Source organism: Podarcis bocagei, assembly GCF_964188305.1.
Source record: "Podarcis bocagei genome assembly, chromosome: 13".
Classification (NCBI taxonomy): domain Eukaryota; kingdom Metazoa; phylum Chordata; class Lepidosauria; order Squamata; family Lacertidae; genus Podarcis; species Podarcis bocagei.
In genome coordinates this window covers 14,517,446-14,536,464 of record NC_138138.1, presented here as the reverse complement: position 1 = coordinate 14,536,464, position 19,019 = coordinate 14,517,446, and the positions used below count along the sequence as shown (strand labels likewise).

At 47.9% G+C, this 19,019-nt stretch overlaps 1 protein-coding gene across 1 annotated transcript in view; it reads left to right on the top strand.

Moving 5' to 3' along the window:
• The window catches only part of LOC308571006 (leucine-rich repeat-containing protein 37A-like), a 48,437-nt gene that overhangs the window by 7,280 nt on the left and 22,138 nt on the right, over window positions 1-19,019 (top strand). The window contains exons 6-12 of the mRNA XM_081166211.1: window positions 1,609-1,680; window positions 5,031-5,105; window positions 5,312-5,430; window positions 6,947-8,439; window positions 10,652-10,759; window positions 12,379-12,431; window positions 14,544-14,583. Of these exons, the coding sequence (XP_081022337.1) occupies window positions 1,609-1,680; window positions 5,031-5,105; window positions 5,312-5,430; window positions 6,947-8,439; window positions 10,652-10,759; window positions 12,379-12,431; window positions 14,544-14,583 (1,960 nt within the window). The remainder of the gene's footprint in view (window positions 1-1,608; window positions 1,681-5,030; window positions 5,106-5,311; window positions 5,431-6,946; window positions 8,440-10,651; window positions 10,760-12,378; window positions 12,432-14,543; window positions 14,584-19,019) is intronic.

Here is a 19,019-nt window from a genome sequence, read left to right as displayed (position 1 = left end):
TGAGAGTAGCCAGCCTCTGGGGCAGGGGTAGGCAACCTAAGGCCCGTGGGCTGGATCCGGCCCAATCGCCTTCTCAATCTGGCCCGCAGACGGTCCGGGAATCAGCATGTTTTTACATGAGCAGAATGTGTCCTTTTATTTAAAATGCATCTCTGGGTTATTTATGGGGCATAGGAATTTGTTCATTCCCCCCCTCCAAAATATAGTCTGGCCCCCCACATGGTCTGAGGGACGGTGGACCGGCCCACGGCTGAAAAAGGTTGCTGACCCCTGCTCTAGAGCCTGAGCTACATTAGTGAGGAAATACTGTTTTGAATGAGTTATCAACATGCAACACCAGATGGCGCCAGAAGATAAAAGAAATTCTACGCAATTTTCTATACCGTTCCCCCCCCCCCCCCCATTTGTTATAACAATTTAATTTCTGGCTTATTTAAAGCATGTTTTTTCTGTGTGTGTAGATCCACCCTCGCACACAACCCAAAACGGTGTGTCAGCAATTAATGCCTTTAGGGTAATGCTGAAAGTACTTTGCTTGCCTTTGACTTTTCTTCAGCCCGCAACAATAGTTCCGAATTGCAGCCCTCGGCCCTGCAAGATGTAGCATGCAGTTGTGAGGAAGAAAGGGCCTCTGAGCATGTGCAGAGAACTGTTTTCTTGTCACGGGGTAACCAGAGCCCTTCAGGACATATATTCAGGGTCAGCAAAAAAAAAAAAGTGTTTCTATCAGAAGCAAGAACTTTGAAATTGCCTTAACCCCAGTGTTTTTCTCCTCCTAAAAGTATAAATCACCGATACCAGGGTTGGTGCAGGGCTGGCCCTCCAAGTGTCCCTATTTTCCCTTGACAGTCCCAGATTTACAGAAGCCTATTATTATGGAATAGGACACCCCTGTTTTCATCAGAGAAATGTTGGAGGGTATGTTAATTCAGGCGTAGTGAACCTCCAGGTATTGTTTGACTCCCAGATGATGCCTATGCTGGGTGGCTTCCTGGATATATAAAAACAGAATAAAACATTGTCTTCTAAAGGTTGTATAGTTGCTTATCTCCTTAGCTTGAGGGTCGCATAACTCCATACCCTCCAATGTTTCTCTGATGAAAATAGGGATGACTTACCATACCTTCCAACACATCTCCAATGAAAATAGAGACATCCTAAACAAAACCATGCCATTCCGGGATCAAATCAGAAACTGGGATGGCTTCTGTAAATCTAGGGCTGTTGCTGGAAAATAGGGACACTTGGAAGGTCTGAAGTTTTTAATGTTTGACTTTTTGCTATGTTTTTATAGGTGCTTGTAAGCCAAGCAGAGTGACTGGGGAAACCCAGGCAGATGGGTGGGGTATAAATAATAAAACAACAAGAACAACAATAATGGATGATGATGAATGGCTTCCATATTTCCACACAGAGTCGAGCACCATAATCTCTCTTTAAAACTTTAGAATTTCACAGTATCTCTAATGACTGATTATTGCTCTGTGCAGTTCGTCTGTTTGAGGCAGCAAACTGCCATGGTCTGGCCAGGTATTTTTAAGCGGCTGGTTTTGTTTGCTTTTTAAGCTGGTTACAACAACCAGTTCCCTTTCCCCGGTTTTTCTGCAGGGTTCTCAACCATAATCCGCTAACGGTCATTGAAGATGCCCGTTTTTACAAACTGCCCTCGCTGAAGTTCCTGTAAGTACCTGAAATACATTTGCTTGCGTCTTCGCTTGGGATTTTTCTACTACAGATGCTACTATTTGGGTTTGCTTGGGTCGCGAGGAGCTTCATCCATCTTCCTCCTGTTATTTTTGTCACAGCGGGTGGTGCTGTGGGTTAAACCACAGAGCCTAGGACTTGCCAATCCGAAGGTCGGCGGTTCGAATCCCCGCGACAGGGTGAGCTCCCATTGCTCGGTCCCTGCTTCTGCCAACCTAGCAGTTCGAAATCACTTCAAAGTACAAGTAGATAAATAGGTACCACTCTGGTGGGAAGGTAAACGGTGTTTCCGTGCGCTGCTCTGGTTGGCCAGAAGCGGCTTAGTCATGCTGGCCACATGACCCCGGAAGCTGTACGCCGGCTCCCTTGGCCAGTAAAGTGAGATGAGCACCACAACCCCAGAGTTGGCCATGACTGGACCTAATGGTCAGGGGTCCCTTTACCTTTATAACATCTGAAGAGCCAATGTGGTATAGTGGTTAGACTGGACTAGGGCAAGGTAGCCCAAAGTTCAAGTCTGGACTCAGCCATGAAGCACACTTAATGACTATTGGTTGGTTGGTTGCTATATTTTCTCAAATCCTCTGCCTCGCAAGACTGTTGGGAATACTAAATTGGTCAGAGGTTGGAGAGGGAGGCATGTACGCTTCCTTGAATAACTTTGAGGAAAGGCTGGATGGCAATGTAACAAATAAAGACAAATGAAATTTAAAAATACATCTAAATTAACCACTTGATAGTGCCTCCGAGTAACTCTCATAGTTAAAGGCATTCCCCTGCAGCCCAGTTTTCCTGCCAGGTCTCGGCCACAAAATGTGTGAAGTAATATATAAAAAGGAGAGTGTTTGTCTCTGAGCACACACAGATTGCAGCGTTTAATTTTGACTGGAAACTAGTTTTTTTTGTTCCTGGAACACATAAGTGAATGATAAGGGCCTTCTTGGTAGTGATACCTGTTACGTTGTGGGTGAACATATCAGACGACACAGCGATTCTTCAAACAGCTCTTCTTTATTCAGAGGCCAGAACAGAACTGAACTGAAGGGCTCAGTCAGCCTGCTTATATAGAGCTCCAGTACCACGTTACTGTAACAACTTTCTAAAACTATCCAATCACTGAACGTCACTTTCGATCCCTTATTTGCATAACTATCTACAGTATCCATCCAGTCACTGAACGTCACTTTCGATCCTTCATTTGCATAACTATCTACAGTATCCCCCTGCTGGCCCAGGGTGAGAACTTCAGTACGTAACACCACCCGCCCTATGGAGCGCTCTCCTGTCAAATGTCAAAGAGATAAATAATTATATGACTTTCCGTAGACGTCTGCAGGCAGCCCTGTGATGTTCTGTTGGGTTTTTGCATATTCTGTTGGAAGTCCAGAATGGCTGGGGCAACCCAGTCAGATGGGCGGGGAGACGAAGAAGAAGAAGAAGAAGAAGAAGAAGAAGAAGAAGAAGAAGAAGAAGAAGAAGAAGAAGAAAAAGAAGAAGTCAATTGCCTTTGATCATATGTTTAGGTTGCTTTTGTGAATCACTGAGGAACCTGGAGCAGCCCAATGTAATATAGGGAATTAATGCACCAAAACACAGCTATGCAGTTCTCCAACTAAAAAAAAAAAAAAAAAGTCTGCATGTTAAAGGAAAGTTTGCATAAAAATGATTATATTAGTGAAAACAACATAAAAGAATGCATTGCGTTAGGAAAAAATGCTTTCAAAAATGTGTCTTTAAGAAGAAACACACACTAAAACGGTAACAAGTTCTGGTGAGTAAGGACCATTGTTGTTTTTAATGCAAAATATGCAGAAATGTGGCAAACTGAAGATTCAAAAAAATGAGAAACGGAGAGAAAGACACAAACTGATAGATTTTTGCATCCCTAATTGATGCCAGGAATGCAGATTTCCAGTCAAAAGCATGACTCCTAGGCATAGCTGTCAACGTTTCCCGTTTTTTAAGGGAAATTCCCTTATTCTGAATAGGATTCCTCGCAAGAAAAGGGGAAAGTTGACAGCTATGCTCCTAGGTCAGGCTGAGTTGAGGGCTCAAGCTTGCTTCAAAGCCACCAACTTTATCAGACAGCTTTCCTCTCCACACCCAGATGCATGGGGCAGACTGTTCTTAGTCAGTGGCAAAAGAAATGAACTCTGCATGTGCTTGGAGGAACTCTTGTCTTTAGTGTTGTCCGATAGGTGGCAAGGACTGAGCCTCAGGCTCTCTCTCTTCCCATTCTGCATGATGTGGAGCTGTGTATAATTCAGAAGCAGCACACCTTTTTCCCCGTAGAAGCTGCCCCGGTGGAAACGATGGCCAAGTGACGCTTTGCATTGTTACTTCTCACAATTGCATCCCATCCTTTCTCTGAGGAACTCTGGGGTAGCAGGCACGGGGTTAATGCCATTTCATCCTCTCAACAACCCTGTAGGCTAGGCCAGTCTGGTCTAAGACATACCGTATTTTTTGCACCATAACACACAGTTTTTTCCTCCTAGAAAGTAAGGGGAAATGTCTGTGCGTGTTATGGAGCGAATGCCTACGGATGGCGGGGGGATCTGCTGCAGTCGTGAGCAGAGGATCCATGCTTCCCCTTCCTTCCCTCCTCCATGGCTTGCTTTGAAACAGCAAAGCGGGAGAAGAGCCGCTGAGTGGGGAGGAGAGAGGGACAGAGAGCCTGCTTGCCTTAAAGGAGCAAAGTGGGAGAGGAGAGGAGCCGCTTACACGAGTGTAAGCGGCTCCTGTCCGGTTGGCTCCTTTAAAGCAAGCAGGCTCTCTGTCCCTCTCTCCTCCCCACTCAGCTCGCTACATAGCAGCAAAGTTTTTCAGCGAGCCGGGGAGGAGGGAGAGAAGTAGAGCCTTTAAAGGAGCAAAGCGGGAGAGGAGAGGAGCCTTCTCCTCTTATACCCCTCTTCTGCATTATTAACAGCATCCTTCTCCACCCACCCCACGCGTGTCCCTTGTCCCTTGGGTGCTTTTCCTTCCCTCCCCACTTAAAACGTGGTTACAAAGCATGGATCCACATGGATCCTCAGGATTTTTGCATTGGGCTACCCCAAAGTCACCGTCAGATCACATGTCTGAACCACAAAAATCATACATCCACTGTTTTGTTTAGAATATTTTTTTTTCTTGTTTTCCTCCTCTAAAAACTATGTGTGTGTTATGGTCGGGTGCGTGTTATAGAGCAAAAAATACGGTAATTGACCAGAGTGAGGTCACCCAGTGAGTTTCATTAAACCCACTATGCAAGGTGCTCCATCTTTTATATCTCTTGGTATGCCTTGGCGTTTCACACAGCAAAGACTCTTGCGTCCTTTTTCCAGGGACCTTGGTGCCACTGATGTGACTCCAGAGATATTGGAGGCGCTTCTCAGAACTTGCCTGCAACTGAAAACTCTGTAAGTATCGTATGTGACCCTTTTCTTTTGCTGGGGTCCAAGAGTGAGAAGTAAGAACTGAAAATGGCAGCTAATCTTATCTTACCTACCTTTTTCTTTTCTGCTCCTCCTGTTGTCACTCAAGTATCTGGGCTGTTTGCGCTCAGATTGCTGGTAAATTGCAACGAGAAGAGGCTAAAGATGTTTGTCGTTTTTTCCATCTGCAGCATCTTGCCCAGAAAGATGGCCTGTTGCCTCTGCCATATTCAGGACGACATTGAGCTTTTGTGTGAGTCGGTCAAGTTGGATTGTGCCAACACATGTACCGCTAACGTCACTTTGTGTGGTAGGTTTGTTTTTTAAAATTAAACCGTTTGTTTCTGTCTGTCTAGTTTCTGGGTAGAAACTATACCTCCATTTTCAAATGTAATCCATTCCAGAAGACCGTTCAACTTCCAAAACGTTCAAAAACCAAAGCATGCATTTCCGGAAGCATTTACATCCGGAAAACTCAATACGGAAGCCACGTGGCACATTCAGCTTCCAAAAAGCGTTCAGAAACCGCAGTAGGTTTTTGGCGTTTGGAAGCCGAAACGTTTGACTTCCGAGACGTTCGAAAACCGAGGTACCACTGTATCTTTAAAGCAAATGTGAAGCACAATCGTTCCCTCAAAGAATTCTGGGCCTTGTGGTTTGTTAAGGGTTTCTGGGAACTGTAACTCTGTGAGGGGCAAACCACACTACCCAGAATTCTTTGAGGGGAAGAATGTGCTTTAACGGTATCGTGCGCAACCCAGCCTAAGGGGGGGAAATGTTGGGAAATGGAACACGTTAACAAATGAGGCCAGAAACGCCAGTGTTCAAAATGGCACCAAAATCGAAACAAATCCACAAAGTGCAATCTTTTTACCCCCAGAATCCTGCATTTAGGCTCTTCCTCCACATTTCTAATTGGCCGTGGTTGACCTTCTAAAGGGAAGCTAAACTGAAATAAACGGTTTATTTAAAAGCTTACACGTTCAGAGTAGTACAGAACCTGTAAGAAACTAACACAAAGGGTGTAAGATAAAACACAGGCATGCAAGTGGTGCTAGATTCGCAATAAAGGGTAAAGGGACCCCTGACCATTAGGTCCAGTCGTGATCGACTCTGGGGTTGCGGCGCTCATCTCGCTTTATTGGCCGAGGGAGCTGGCGTACAGCTTCCGGGTCATGTGGCCAGCATTACTAAGCCGCTTCTGGAAAAACAGAGCAGGGCACGGAAATGCTGTTTACCTTCCCGCTGGAGCGGTACCTATTGATCTACTTGCACTTCGTGCTTTCGAACTGCTAGGTTGGCAGGAGCAGGGACCGAGCAACGGGAGCTCACCCCGTCGCGGGGATTCGAACTGCCGAACTTCTAATCGGCAAGTCCTAGGCTCTGTGGTTCAACCCACAGCACCACCCACGTCCCTAGATTCGCAGTAGCATTGCCCCAAAACAACAGGGCTGAGAGAGAAAACACACACACACACACACACACACACACACACTTGCCCCATTGAATTCAGTGGGGCTTACTCCCAGGTAGAAGGGTATAGGGTTGCAACAGGGGCCATATTCAGCCCAAACTGGACAGAATGGTCACATTCACACCATACATTTATAACATATGGCTCCCCCCCCCCCGCAAGAATCCTGGGAACTGTAGCTCACCCTTTTACAGAACTATGATTCCCAGGAACCCTGAACAATTCGAAGTTCTCAGGATTCCTTGAAGGGAAGCCGTGTGATTTCGCTGTATTTGTCCCATTTCCAAGTTCCCTTCCCGAAGCTCACAGGATAACTCTGTTGTTCTTTCCTTGTTCTTCTTTCTCCGAGCAGAGAAAGAGGAGGCGATGAGCAAGATGCAAGAAGATGTCATCAAGGTGTTGGAAACCAGGAAGCTGAACGACAGCGGCAGCACCCTGAACATTATGCCGGAGAGGTCTTTCCGCGCCAACCTGACTCTGACCCTCTCGGCCACCGAGGGCAAGTCTCACTTGGACCTCCATTTCCACCGACTCCCCACCAGCCTTTTCGAATCCGTCAAGGGCTTCAAAAAGCTGAAGAGCGAGGACCTCCTGGATGTGAAGTGGGCTGATCAGAGCGAGCTGAAGAAGCTGTACCTGCTGGCCAACTTGCTGCAGGTGGCGCTCAAAGAGAAAATCGCAGAAGACGAAAGGGAGAGTCAAGGCGGGCCACAGCCGGCTCAGGAGCCTCCGAAAACACAGCAGACTACAAGGGCTGCCCAAGCGAAGGGAAGACACCTAAGAAGGGTGAGAAGAGAAACTTGGCGTGGCAACACCCCAAGATGGGTGGAGTCGTTTCTCAGGGCTGGCAGAGAGAGGCGAGAATTTGCAGAGTCTGCCAAGCAGCATACGGGGCAACAAAGCAGCACAGATTCCCCTGCTAGGCCTCGGAACTGGAGGAAGCTAGCCGGGGGTCTAGAGCCTCTAAGTATGGCTCGACTCCGCCGAGCAGCTCTTGGTTCCTCTTGGAAACGCTCCGCCGGACAGTACCCGACCCAGTCCCCTCCCTTGACCGCCTCCATCATGGTGGACGAGAATCCCGAAGACATGACAGGCAAGGTAGTGATTATCTTGAAGCACCCCAACAAAACCAGCAGCGCAGAGCAGGGAGAGCAAAGCCCTGCTGTGAAGGAGGAGGTGCAAGTAGTACCTAACCCGGTTTCACCCGTCGAGGCTCAGCCGGCCGCCGAGGCTCAGCCGGCCGCCGAGGCTCAGCCGGCCGCCGAGACCCAGCCGGCCGTCGCATCTCCACGTGAAGAGAGCACAGACAAGTCGGAGGAAATTTTGCGGGAGCGCCTGGAGTCTGAGATATTGAAGAAGGAGGAGCTGCTCAGCCAGCTGATGAAAGAAGATAAATCCAAGCCCCCGCCCGACGACTCGGAAACCTTGAACGAGATCTCCCCCGACATCACCTTGTCGCAAGAGACGCACTGGGAGCACCACGAGCAGAGGACCACGTATTCCCCGCGCCTTCAGCTCTTGCCAGCTCCAGACGACTATTTGCTTCAGGGCGACCTCTTTGAAGCGGAGCTGAACAAACGTTTGGAGCCCCTCATCCCCAACGCGCCGGTGAGGAACCTCATCTCCCACGTGATCCGCATCTTGAAGATGGACTGCACAGAACCCGCCATCCAGCTGGCTTGTGCTAAGCTTATCTCCAGGACAGGCCTCCTCATGAAGCTCTTCAGCGAGAGAGAAAACATCAAGGAGACCACCTCCCTGTGGAAGTCGTACCTTTGGTCTGCCAAGAATACAGCCAACAAGACCACGTTGAGCCCAAGGAAAATGGGGAAACCTTCCGACGAGGTAAGGCAGCTTTCGCCAACCTGGTGCTTTTCAGATGGCGTTGAGTTACAAATTCCATCGTCCCTGATCATTGGCTATGCTGGTTGGGACTGATGGAAGTTGTGATCTGAAGACTACAGTCCAAAGTTGCAGAAGAGTGTGGGAATGTTGTGGATGGTAGGAGAGGACATATTGATTAAATATTATCCTTCCTAACTCACGCTAGTGAGTCATATATATACAGTGGTACCTCGGGTTAAATACTTAATTTGCTCCGGAGGTCCGTACTTAACCTGAAACTGTTCTTAACCTGAAGCACCACTTTAGCTAATGGGGCCTCCTGCTGCTGCCACGTCGCCAGAGCACGATTTCTGTTCTCATCCTGAAGCAAAGTTCTTAACCTGAAGCACTGTTTCTGGGTTAGTGGAGCCTGTAACCTGAAGCGTCTGTAACCCGAGGTACCACTGTGTAGCAGAGCTCATTCCCCATTTTACACAGCAAGAAGCTAGTTGCAGATTTGTTTGAATCTCTTTAGTTAAGCAATCTGTTCTGGCATGCCCATATTGGAGTATATTCCTGGGAAGACCCCTTTGATTTCCTCCTAAAAGAATAAAGAGTCTTCCTTATGAGTAATGAAAAGTTTACTCACATTCAGTTCACGGTATGATCCCTGAAGGCAGGCTTTAGCTTGTAGGGACAGACACAGTGTGGCTTACATCCTTGTAAGGATGGGCCCATGTGCTGCTGGCAGAGAGCCAGCAGACAGCATCAGGAGCAGTGGCCAAAGTGAAAGAGAGCGTCAAAAGAGAGATGGCTGCCTGACCAGCTCCTTTTATGGGGTCTCCCAGGGTCATGCCCACCTACCTGGTCACACGCAAGGGGAGGATGCTCCAGACCAGGTGTGACAGGAAGTCCTCCTGGCTGGAGTAACACCCCCTGCGTGTCCACTCTGGGCAAACAGGAAGTGTTGTACTTGATTGCTTATGTAACATCCCACAAAGACTGAGGTAAGGGGCAAGTGTAGGCAAGCCTACCAGTGGTCTCTCAGAAGGTTGGCCAACGCCCAGCTTAGTTGGGTGTGCTCCTACAGTCTGTTTACTCCAGGGATTGATTTGGCGTAGGTTTCTAGGAAGATTCGTTCTTACGTTTTAAACGCACTTCATAAGGGAGAAAGGAGAGGCAAAAAATTATTGATGTAGGCAGGCGATGCAGAGGTCCTTTGGCTGCCTCTGAGAAGGCCCATAGCTTTGTGGTGAACCACATGGTTAGTGTTAAGTTGTGGGTGAACATATCAGGCGACACAGCGATTCTTCAAACAGCTCTTGTTTATTCACAGGCCAGAACAGAACTGAACTGAAGGGTTCAGTCAGCCTGCTTATATAGAGCTCCAGTACAACGTAACTGTAACAATTTTCTAAAACTATCCAATCACTGAACGTCACTTTCGATCCCTTATTTGCATAACTATCTACAGTATCCCCCTGCTGGCCCAGGGTGAGAACTTCAGTACATAACAGTTAGCATACAGAAGAACCCAGATATAGGGGGGAATTCTGCATTGCGCTCCTCTGATTCTTCCATCGGTGCCAGTATTTGTGCTTGTCAGGTGGAATCATTCCGCTGCTCTCCTGCGCTGTTTGGGGGGATGCATTCTCCGGACCCCCCAGAGAAGATTTGGGGGAGATGCAGGGAAGTGTGCAGAGGGAAGAAGTGGGAAGCCTCGTCGCACTAGCAAAAAACCTTGCGCCAGCTTCTGCTGGCGTGCGTGTTTAATTGAATCCAGGCCTCCGTCCCTGGCATCAATAGTTAAATATATCCCGGGCAATAAGGAAAAGCATTGGTTGCCAGATTCAACAGGCTGGGATTCATGGATCAAAATCTGATTCTAGTACAGTGGTACCTCGGGTTACAGACGCTTCAGGTTACAGACTCCGCTAACCCAGAAATAGTACCTCAGGTTAAGAACTTTACCTCAGGATGAGAACAGAAAGCGCACGGCAGCAGTGGGAGGCCCCATTAGCTAAAGTGGTGCTTCAGGTTAAGAACAGTTTCAGGTTAAAAATGGACCTCTGGAACGAATCAAGTTCTTAACCTGAGGTACCACTGTATAAGGCAGCTTTATGTGTTTGTATGAGTGCAAGCCACCCTCAAACAGTGTTTGTGGCTGATGAAAGGAGAGAAACACAGAAAAAGCCAACTGCCTTATTTTACTTTCTTCTGTCCAATCTTGCAGATAGCAAGGCAGGGAATTCCAGAATATGGGTACGGCAACAAACTGCTGCTGGCTATTTCAGTGACGGCTGTGATAATGATTATCATTGCAGTAATTTGCCTGATTGAGGTAAGCTAAAAATCTGTTCTTGTTGTTGTTGTTTTAAACATCCTTATTTTGATCTCTTAACTTGCCCTATCTTCCATTGCTTTGAAAAAGTAGCATATATCCCCAAAACACACTATATTCTGCTGCTGTGGAAGGACCAACACCCTGCTGGTTATAACACCTTGTTCTTCACCTTAATTTAAGCCAGAGTTACACATAAGGATGAAGAATCTGTCAATTTTAGTTCTCTTATTTTCTCATTTTTCCCAGTCTTAAATGCACTTTTCCACTTTTTACAGCAATTAGTGACATTTTAAAAAAAAGAAATCTGCATGAGAATTCATCAGTATTTTAGTGCAGTTTTCTTATTAAACATATTTGTATACCCAATTTCGGCTGAGGCACACATTTTTGCTGTTAATACAATGCATTTTTGTTTGTTGTTTTCACTAATATGTTTATTTTTATGCCCACATCCCCCAATATATGCATTTCCCTCCGCTAAACACAGTTGGGTTGGAGAACTGCTTTGCAAAATTTAGATAACTGAATTTTGAAGCATAGCTTTGTTTTGGCTCATGAACTGTTTCAGAAAGTGTGAAATTGCACTGTATTTAAATGTGCACGGAATCAATTTCCTCCTCTACCCCTACCACACACACAAACACACACACACACACACACACACACACACACACACACACACACACACACACATCTCTTCTGAAACGGGTCTTCTGCTTCTATAATGTCAAGGCTAAGACCAGGAACAGAATAAATGACCGCAGCAAACACCTTCACAACAGGGAGTAGGACTGAGGTATCCAAGCAGCTTTGAGCTCTAGCTCCATCCTTTTAAATAGAAAGGAGCCTGCGCTTGTTATCCGAGGCCCATCTCAGTGTCCCCCTCCCTGCGAGGTTTGGAGGGAGACAATGTAAGAACGAGCCTTTGCTGTGCTGGTTCCTCGTCTGTGGAATGCTCTCCCCAGAGAGTCTCGCCTGGCACCATCATTACATGTCTTAAACGCCAGGCAAAGCCTTTATTCTTTAGACCAGCCTTCATCATTAAAAAATCTATTGCCTGTTAAATGGGGGGGGGGAGTGTTATTATGATTATTTTATAATTATGCTCCGTATTACCGTATTTTTCGCTCTATAAGACGCACCAGACCACAAGACGCACCTAGTTTTTGGAGGAGGAAAACAAGAAGAAAAAAATTCTGAATCTCAGAAGCCAGAACAGCAAGAGGGATCGCTGCGCAGTGAAAGAAGCAATCCCTCTTGCTGTTCTGGCTTCTGGGATAGCTGCGCAGCCTGCATTTGCTCCATAAGACGCACACACTTTCCCCCTTACTTTTTAGGAGAGAAAAAGTGAGTCTTATAGAGCAAAAAATACAGTATGTTCTTATTATTAGGCTGCATAAATTATGTTCTTAATATTGTACACTGCCCAGGGATCTTTTGGATAAAGGGCAGCATATAAATGGAATAAGTAATAATAGTAATAACAATTATAATTATAGGCATGACAACAAACTAGTCTCTTCCTTGGCCACCCCAGTCATTCCTGCTACCCATCTGTGAGTAATCTTAGAATCTTGAGTCAGTCACAATCGCTTCTTCCTCTTCTTGTTAAACAGATCTGCTCTCAGCGTTCGGCAGCTAAATCAAAGGACGGCAGCTCTGAAAAAAGGTAATTCTTCCCCATGAATCCTTAGTTCTCTGCAGTTTAGATTTCTGCATGCAGGACCAAATCTCAAATCTGCATCCAAATCTCAAGCTCATGATTTGGGTGCTGGGGATTCTATCCCTTCCTCTGTGAGAACAACAATTAGTTGTCCCCCAACAATTAGTTAAGGAAAATCAAGTCCTATATCAGGCACCCCCAACCTTTGGCCCTCCAGATGTTTTGGACTACAATTCCCATCATCCCTGACCACTGGTCCTGTTAGCTAGGGATCATGGGAGTTGTAGGCCAAAACATCTGTAGAGCCGCAGGGTGGGGATGCCTGTCCTATACTGTAGCTGCCTGCTACATATTTAAGAGCAAGTCAAGTTTAGCCCTTAGCAGTAGGACGTGTCATTTTAGGGGGTGAAGCTTAATTTGTGCAAATATCTTCTTAAAAATAAGTTTTTGGGTGCGAGGAATCCAAATCTGCTATTATTTGTGTGATCTGGACAACATTTAGCTTGTTAAGTATGTTTGATGAGGAAGCACGCAAACCGCTTTTGGAAAACCAAAGAATTTTTATTTTTACTTTCTAAAAGGCTTAGGTAATGCTAGATAATTAATAAATACTAAAACTGCAAGTACTTGGTTTTTAAAACTGATTTCTATGCCATTTTTACACACATTTTACTCACCAAACAAAACTAATTTATATTTATTTAGCCAAAATATATTTTGAATTCCCAAGTCGTGTTACGAACTTTCAACACCCCCTCATTTGGGGAATTTCAAAGTTGGAAAATTCAACACGTCCTGCCTTAGCAGCCTTTTGTCTTAAGACAAAACCCCATGTTTCTACGGAGAGGTGTGCCAATGTCTTCCTTTTAAACTGGTCTAGTAATCAGTGTATCTTTAGTCATGTGTGTGCCAAATTTTTGATTTGTTGGTGGTCTGTAGGTGGAGCTCCCATTGTTCAGTCCCTGCTCCTGCCCACCTAGCAGTTTGAAAGCACGTCAAAGTGCAAGTAGATAAATAGGTACCACTCTGGCAGGAAGGTAAACGGCATTTCCGTGCGCTGCTCTGGTTCACCAGAAGCGGCTTAGTCATGCTGGCCACATGACCCAGAAGCTGTCTGTGGACAAATGCTGGCTCCCTCGGCCTATAGAGCAAGATGAGCGCGCAACCCCAGAGTCGTCCGCGACTGGACCTAACGGTCAGGGGTACCTTTACCTTTACCTTTTAGGTGGACTTTAGTCACTTCAGAGTAATTTTGCAACCATATGTTCAGGAAGGCAAGTAGAAGCATTATTGTCTATGCACCTACTTCAGTATGCATGGAGGCGCATTTTGGACATCCGCCTCAAAGTTCAGCGTGTGGCGGCAGGACCTACTGCCATTTGCATGTTCCTTGTGCATACAGAGAACAGCCCTAATAATTGAAAAAGGCTTTTGAGAGAAGGAGACAGAGAGATTCATGTCTCTTTTTCAGGTGCTTCCAGTAACCAGGACAGCTTTATGCTACCAAACTGAATCTCTCTCACATTAATGCGAAAAAGTACCTGAAACATTTGCGGAAGAAGTGTACAAATGCCAGTCTTTACATTTAGAAACCCGGACCTCAAATTTAAGAGGCGGGAATTCGTAAAGCATTGCACTGAGATTCAAGATTTTGTTTATTGCTCATTCCTAAGGTGGGACGCGGATGGTGCTGTGGGTTAAACCACAAAGCCTAGGGCTTGCCGATCAGAAGGTTGGTGGTTTGAATCCCCGCGATGGGTGAGGTCCCGTTGCTTGGTCCCTGCTCCTGCCAACCTAGCAGTTCGAAAGCACATCAAAGTGCAAGTAGATAAATAGGTACCGCTCCGGCGGGAAGGTAAACGGTGTTTCCATGCGCTGCTCTGGTTCGCCAGAAGCGGCTTAGTCCTGCTGGCCACATGACCCGGAAACTACGCCGGCTCCCTCGGCCAATAAAGTGAGATGAGTGCCGCAACCCCAGAGTCGGTCACGACTGGACCTAATGGTCAGGGGTCCCTTTACCTTTAAGGTATCTGCACACACCATCAAAAGGTCTTTTACATCTTCCTAGAACTATTACCAAGCACACACATTTATCTTTTTTTCTTTTTTACATTAAAGGACCTTTCTGGGTAGAAGGAAGAAAGGCGCAGACAGACAAGTAAGTCATCTCATTGGGCCTGAGAGATATGGGTCCCCGTTTCCTTCTGAACTAGGGATGCTTTGTTTGACCTTGGGCAAGCCCCAGTTTATTTCCCTTACTAAGCATCTAGTCCAGGGGCGCCAGCAGTTTGTGGACTACAACTCCCATCATCCCTAGCTAGCAGGACCAGTGATCAGGGATGATGGGAGTTGTAGTCCAGAAACAATGGGTGGCACAAGTTCAGGGAAACCCTGATCTGGCGTCAGTGAACAGCCAGGAGTCCTTTGGGAATGATGGAGGCAGCGATCTGCAGTTGTTTGTCCCCAAATCTGACAATGAGAGATAATTACTGCCTCTCAAGATTCTGCCAGTTTCCATTTCTTCCCGTTTCTCATTTTCCCAATCTTAACTTGAGTTTGCCCAATTTCTGCATCTGTTTGCAATTAAAAATAAATAAATTTAAATTTTAAAAAATTAATTTTTTAAATTTAAAATAATTTTATATATATATATATATATATATATATGCAGGTTTTGGTGTCTTCGGGTGTCTTCCCGTGTAAGAGTTGGGGTGTCTAGGCGACGTTTCGACGAGGTCTCACTCGTCATCTTCAGGCTGGTGCTTTCGGCTTCTTGTTACTGGAACAGAGCAGGATCTCAGTGTTTGAGTTCCTATAAATACTGTTGAGGGGGTGTGGTGTATAGCCTCCAACGTTCTGGGCAGAGAGGAAGTTTCCAGGTTAGTGTGCCTTTTCTTCTTTTGTTCATTAATTACTTGAGGGATATCTTGAGTGATTTCTTGAGTGATATTCTGAGTACCACTTAGGAGGGTCATTAGGTGTGGATTAGTTGCTAAAGCTTTCGTGTCTTGACCTCTTGAGCTTGTGAAGAGTTTTTTCTGAGAAGATGGCTGTACTGCACTTAGTTTTGCTCTGGCTTGGCTTCGTGTATAGGGGCGAGCTGTGGTTTTGTGCCCTGTGCCAGCCAGATCTGTGTAGGGATTGCAGGGGGGTGCAGCATCCGGAGGTGCCACTATGGTTTGGCTACTGGATGGTGTCTGTAATTTATCTGTGGAGAGGGTCTGGGTTTGGGTCTGGTGTGGTTGATTGGAGATGGCGTTCTGTGTGCCTCTGGTTCTGGTGTCGGTTTTTGTGGGGAGGGCTAATTTCCAGATGTCTGGCAGGCGGGACGTGTCGTCACGCTTGTTCATGTTGTGAGGGTGTTTCTCTATCTCGATGGCTTCCATGATTATTCTCTTGTGGTGATGTTCCATGTTAAAGAGCAATTTGGAATCTGCAAAATTAATTTCGTGTCCTGTTTCTTTCATGTGTTGGTAAAGAGAGGAAGTTTTTTCTTCTTTTTTGACGGCATTCTTGTGTTCTGCGATACGTGCTGTCAGGGGTTTAGGTGCAGAGGCACGGGCAAGGGAGGAAACAGAGAGCGAAGGGGAGGAGACAGAGGAAAGGATGAGTGATGACGACGACCCGAGATCTCCCAGTCTTTCCAGTGAATCAGAGGATTCACAGAAAGGAGCACCAGTGGCCAGGGCAAGGGGGGAGTCTAGGGAGGCACCCCAGGAAGATAGAGCCAGAGGAGACTCAGGGGGGAGCAGCTGGAAATCGGGACCAGCGTCACCGCCAGGAAGCAGGGAAGAGGAAAGGAGCCAGGGGGGAAGCGCTGGCAGCTCACCACAGGAGGGAGGGCAGGAGTCAGGAGTGGCCACACCTCCATCAGGGAGCGAAGAAACGGTTAAGAGGAAAGTGGAAGGTTGGGCGCGCGCGCCAAGTTCAAATGCAGAGGAAGGCGGCGCAGTGAGCAGCCCCGAAAGGGAACCAGGTCCTAAAGCCCGGCGCAAGGAGGCAGAAGGGTCCGGGTCAGCGTCAGAAGAATCCCGGAAGGAAGAAGCCCCGGGGGGTAGAGGGACCCAGAGGAGGACAGTCAGGAGGAAAAGGTGGAGCAAGGCTAGGATATTAAGTTGGTGCGCACGGGGCGGAGACTCAGACGGAGCCTCGCCGATCTAGCTAGTAGACGTAGAGTTGCAGACAGCAGCGTGAGAATGGAAACTGTAATTCAATAAAGACTTTTACTTAATGACCGCTGGCTAGCGTGATCCTCTGTGAGCTAGGATCTGGAAGCAGCTCTGACAGTAGGCTCCGTCTCCACATTGTGGGCATCTGCAGCCTCGAGGAGGGGAGAGAAACAGGCGCCCACTAGCGAGCTCACGAACGGCAGGAGACATGACGGCTGAGCAGCAGATAGAGGACCTCAGAAAAGCAGTGGCACAACTGAACGCCGAGGTTCTTGCATCCAGGAAGAGAGAGGACGAGGCAGCTGCCGCCTGCAGGGATCTCCAGGTCAGGTTAGACGTACTGGCAAAGCAAACACCCCGGCAGGAGGGAATTGGGTTGGCGAGACGGACAGGCGGGCTGCTCTCTCACTTCGATGGGAACCTGCAACAGTATCCCAACTTTAGAGCCGACGTACTGTGCGCACTGCAACTGTTACATAAAGACTTTAGAGATGAACAGGAGAGAGTGGGGTTCATCATGTCCCATCTGCATGGGGAGGCGAAAGCATGGTTGCGCAATTTATGGAGAGATAACGATCCGGCGCTCCAGAATGCGGATGCCTTTATTAAAGCGATGGATGGGTGTTTCTTATCAAGTATTGACATTGATCTTGCACGGAAGGAGGTGCATGGGCTGAGACAAGGGAGGGCCAGCGTCAGACAGTATCATGCCCGCTTTTTCGCCTTGGTCAGCGCCCTGGAATGGGACAGAGATTCGGCTCCTGTAAGAGACCTCTTTTGGGAGGGACTGCACAACTCGATTAAAGATGAGATAGCGAGGGGGGAGAGACCCCGAACCACCCAGGAGGTCGTTCAGAGGGCACTGGCAGTGGGGGTGAGGCTGGAAGGACGTCCGTGGAGCAAGGACGAAGGACGTGGAGGGCGCGAACCAGCCGGGGGCCCCTCCTTCTTTCCCAGAGAAGCAGCGCGGGCGCAATCCACGCCTCCGCCAGGAGGAGGAGCCGAACCTATGGAGGTTGGAGGTGCAAGGGCTCAGTCAGCAACCAGAGCCCTAGCACCGGCAGCAGTGAAGGCGAAGCCTCCTAGAGGGACCAGGAAGTGTTACGTCTGTGAGCTGCCAGGGCATATGGCGAAAGAGTGTCCCCAGAGGCCCCACAAGCTTACTGCAGCCTCAGCAATGGTGACTGCAGCAACGCAGCAGGGAGGACCACAGCAGGGAAACGACGATGTCTGGCTGGAGGAAGAGGCACTGGGGCCCAGCCAGACGTGTTAGTGACGCAGTCCCCAGAAATTTTACAGCCAGTGAACCCCCTCCCGCCCAAACCAGTAGTGAGGCTCACAGCATCTCTCCAGCTGCCCAATGGAATCACCATGGACGTGCCAATCACCATCGACTCCGGCAGCAACGCGGACTTTATAGGGCAGGAATTTGTCGACAGGCACGCTGTGCAGTTGCTGCCGGCCACACTGCCCCTGCAGGTTGTCACGGTGGATGGCAGGGAGCTGCTAGGGGGGCAAGTGGTGAAGCAGACGCCACCAATGGTGATGCGACTTGGGAATCACAGGGAAGTCATCAGCTTCAACGTAACTCAACTGTCTGACACGCCCATTGTATTGGGCATGAGTTGGCTGGACAAGCACAGCCCAACGATGGCTTGGTTCCAGAGGCAGCTGGTCTTCGGCTCTTCCTTTTGTGCTGAACACTGCATCGTACCCAGGCAGGAAGGAGACGAAGAGGAGTCACAGCTGCTGCTAGGCACGCTGCAAGCGATTCCCCACAAGTACGCAGAATTTCTGGAAGTTTTCTGCGAGAAGGAGGCGGACAGGCTACCCCCTCACAGACCATATGACTGCAAAATTGACCTGCTGCCGGGGGCGGCGCTGCCTAAAGGGAAGCTGTATTCCATGTCTGAGGACGAACTGCAGGAACTCAAAGACTTCATCGATCATAATTTGGAGCGCGGTTTCATCCGGGAGTCTAAGGCAGCGGGGGGCAGTCCTGTATTCTTTGTTAAGAAGCGAGACACGCCCCAAAAAAGACTCGTAGTGGATTACAGGATTTTGAACAGTGTGACCAAGCCGTCGGACTTCCCCATGCCCCGCATCGACGACCTCCTGGCGAAGGTACGGAAGGGAAAGGTGTTCACCAAGTTGGACCTGCGGGGGGCGTACAACCTCATTCGCATGCGGGAGGGTGATGAGTGGAAGACAGCCATGTTCACGCCACTGGGTACCTACGAATACAGAGTTATGCCTTTTGGACTGCAAAATGGCGCTCACGTTTTTCAAGCATTTATGCATCACGTGTTGGCGGGACTTCTCTACAAGACGTGCGTCTGTTTCTTGGATGACATCCTGATCTTTTCGGAGTCGCAGCAAGAACATGACAAGCACGTCAAGGAAGTGCTGGGCAGGCTAAAGCAAC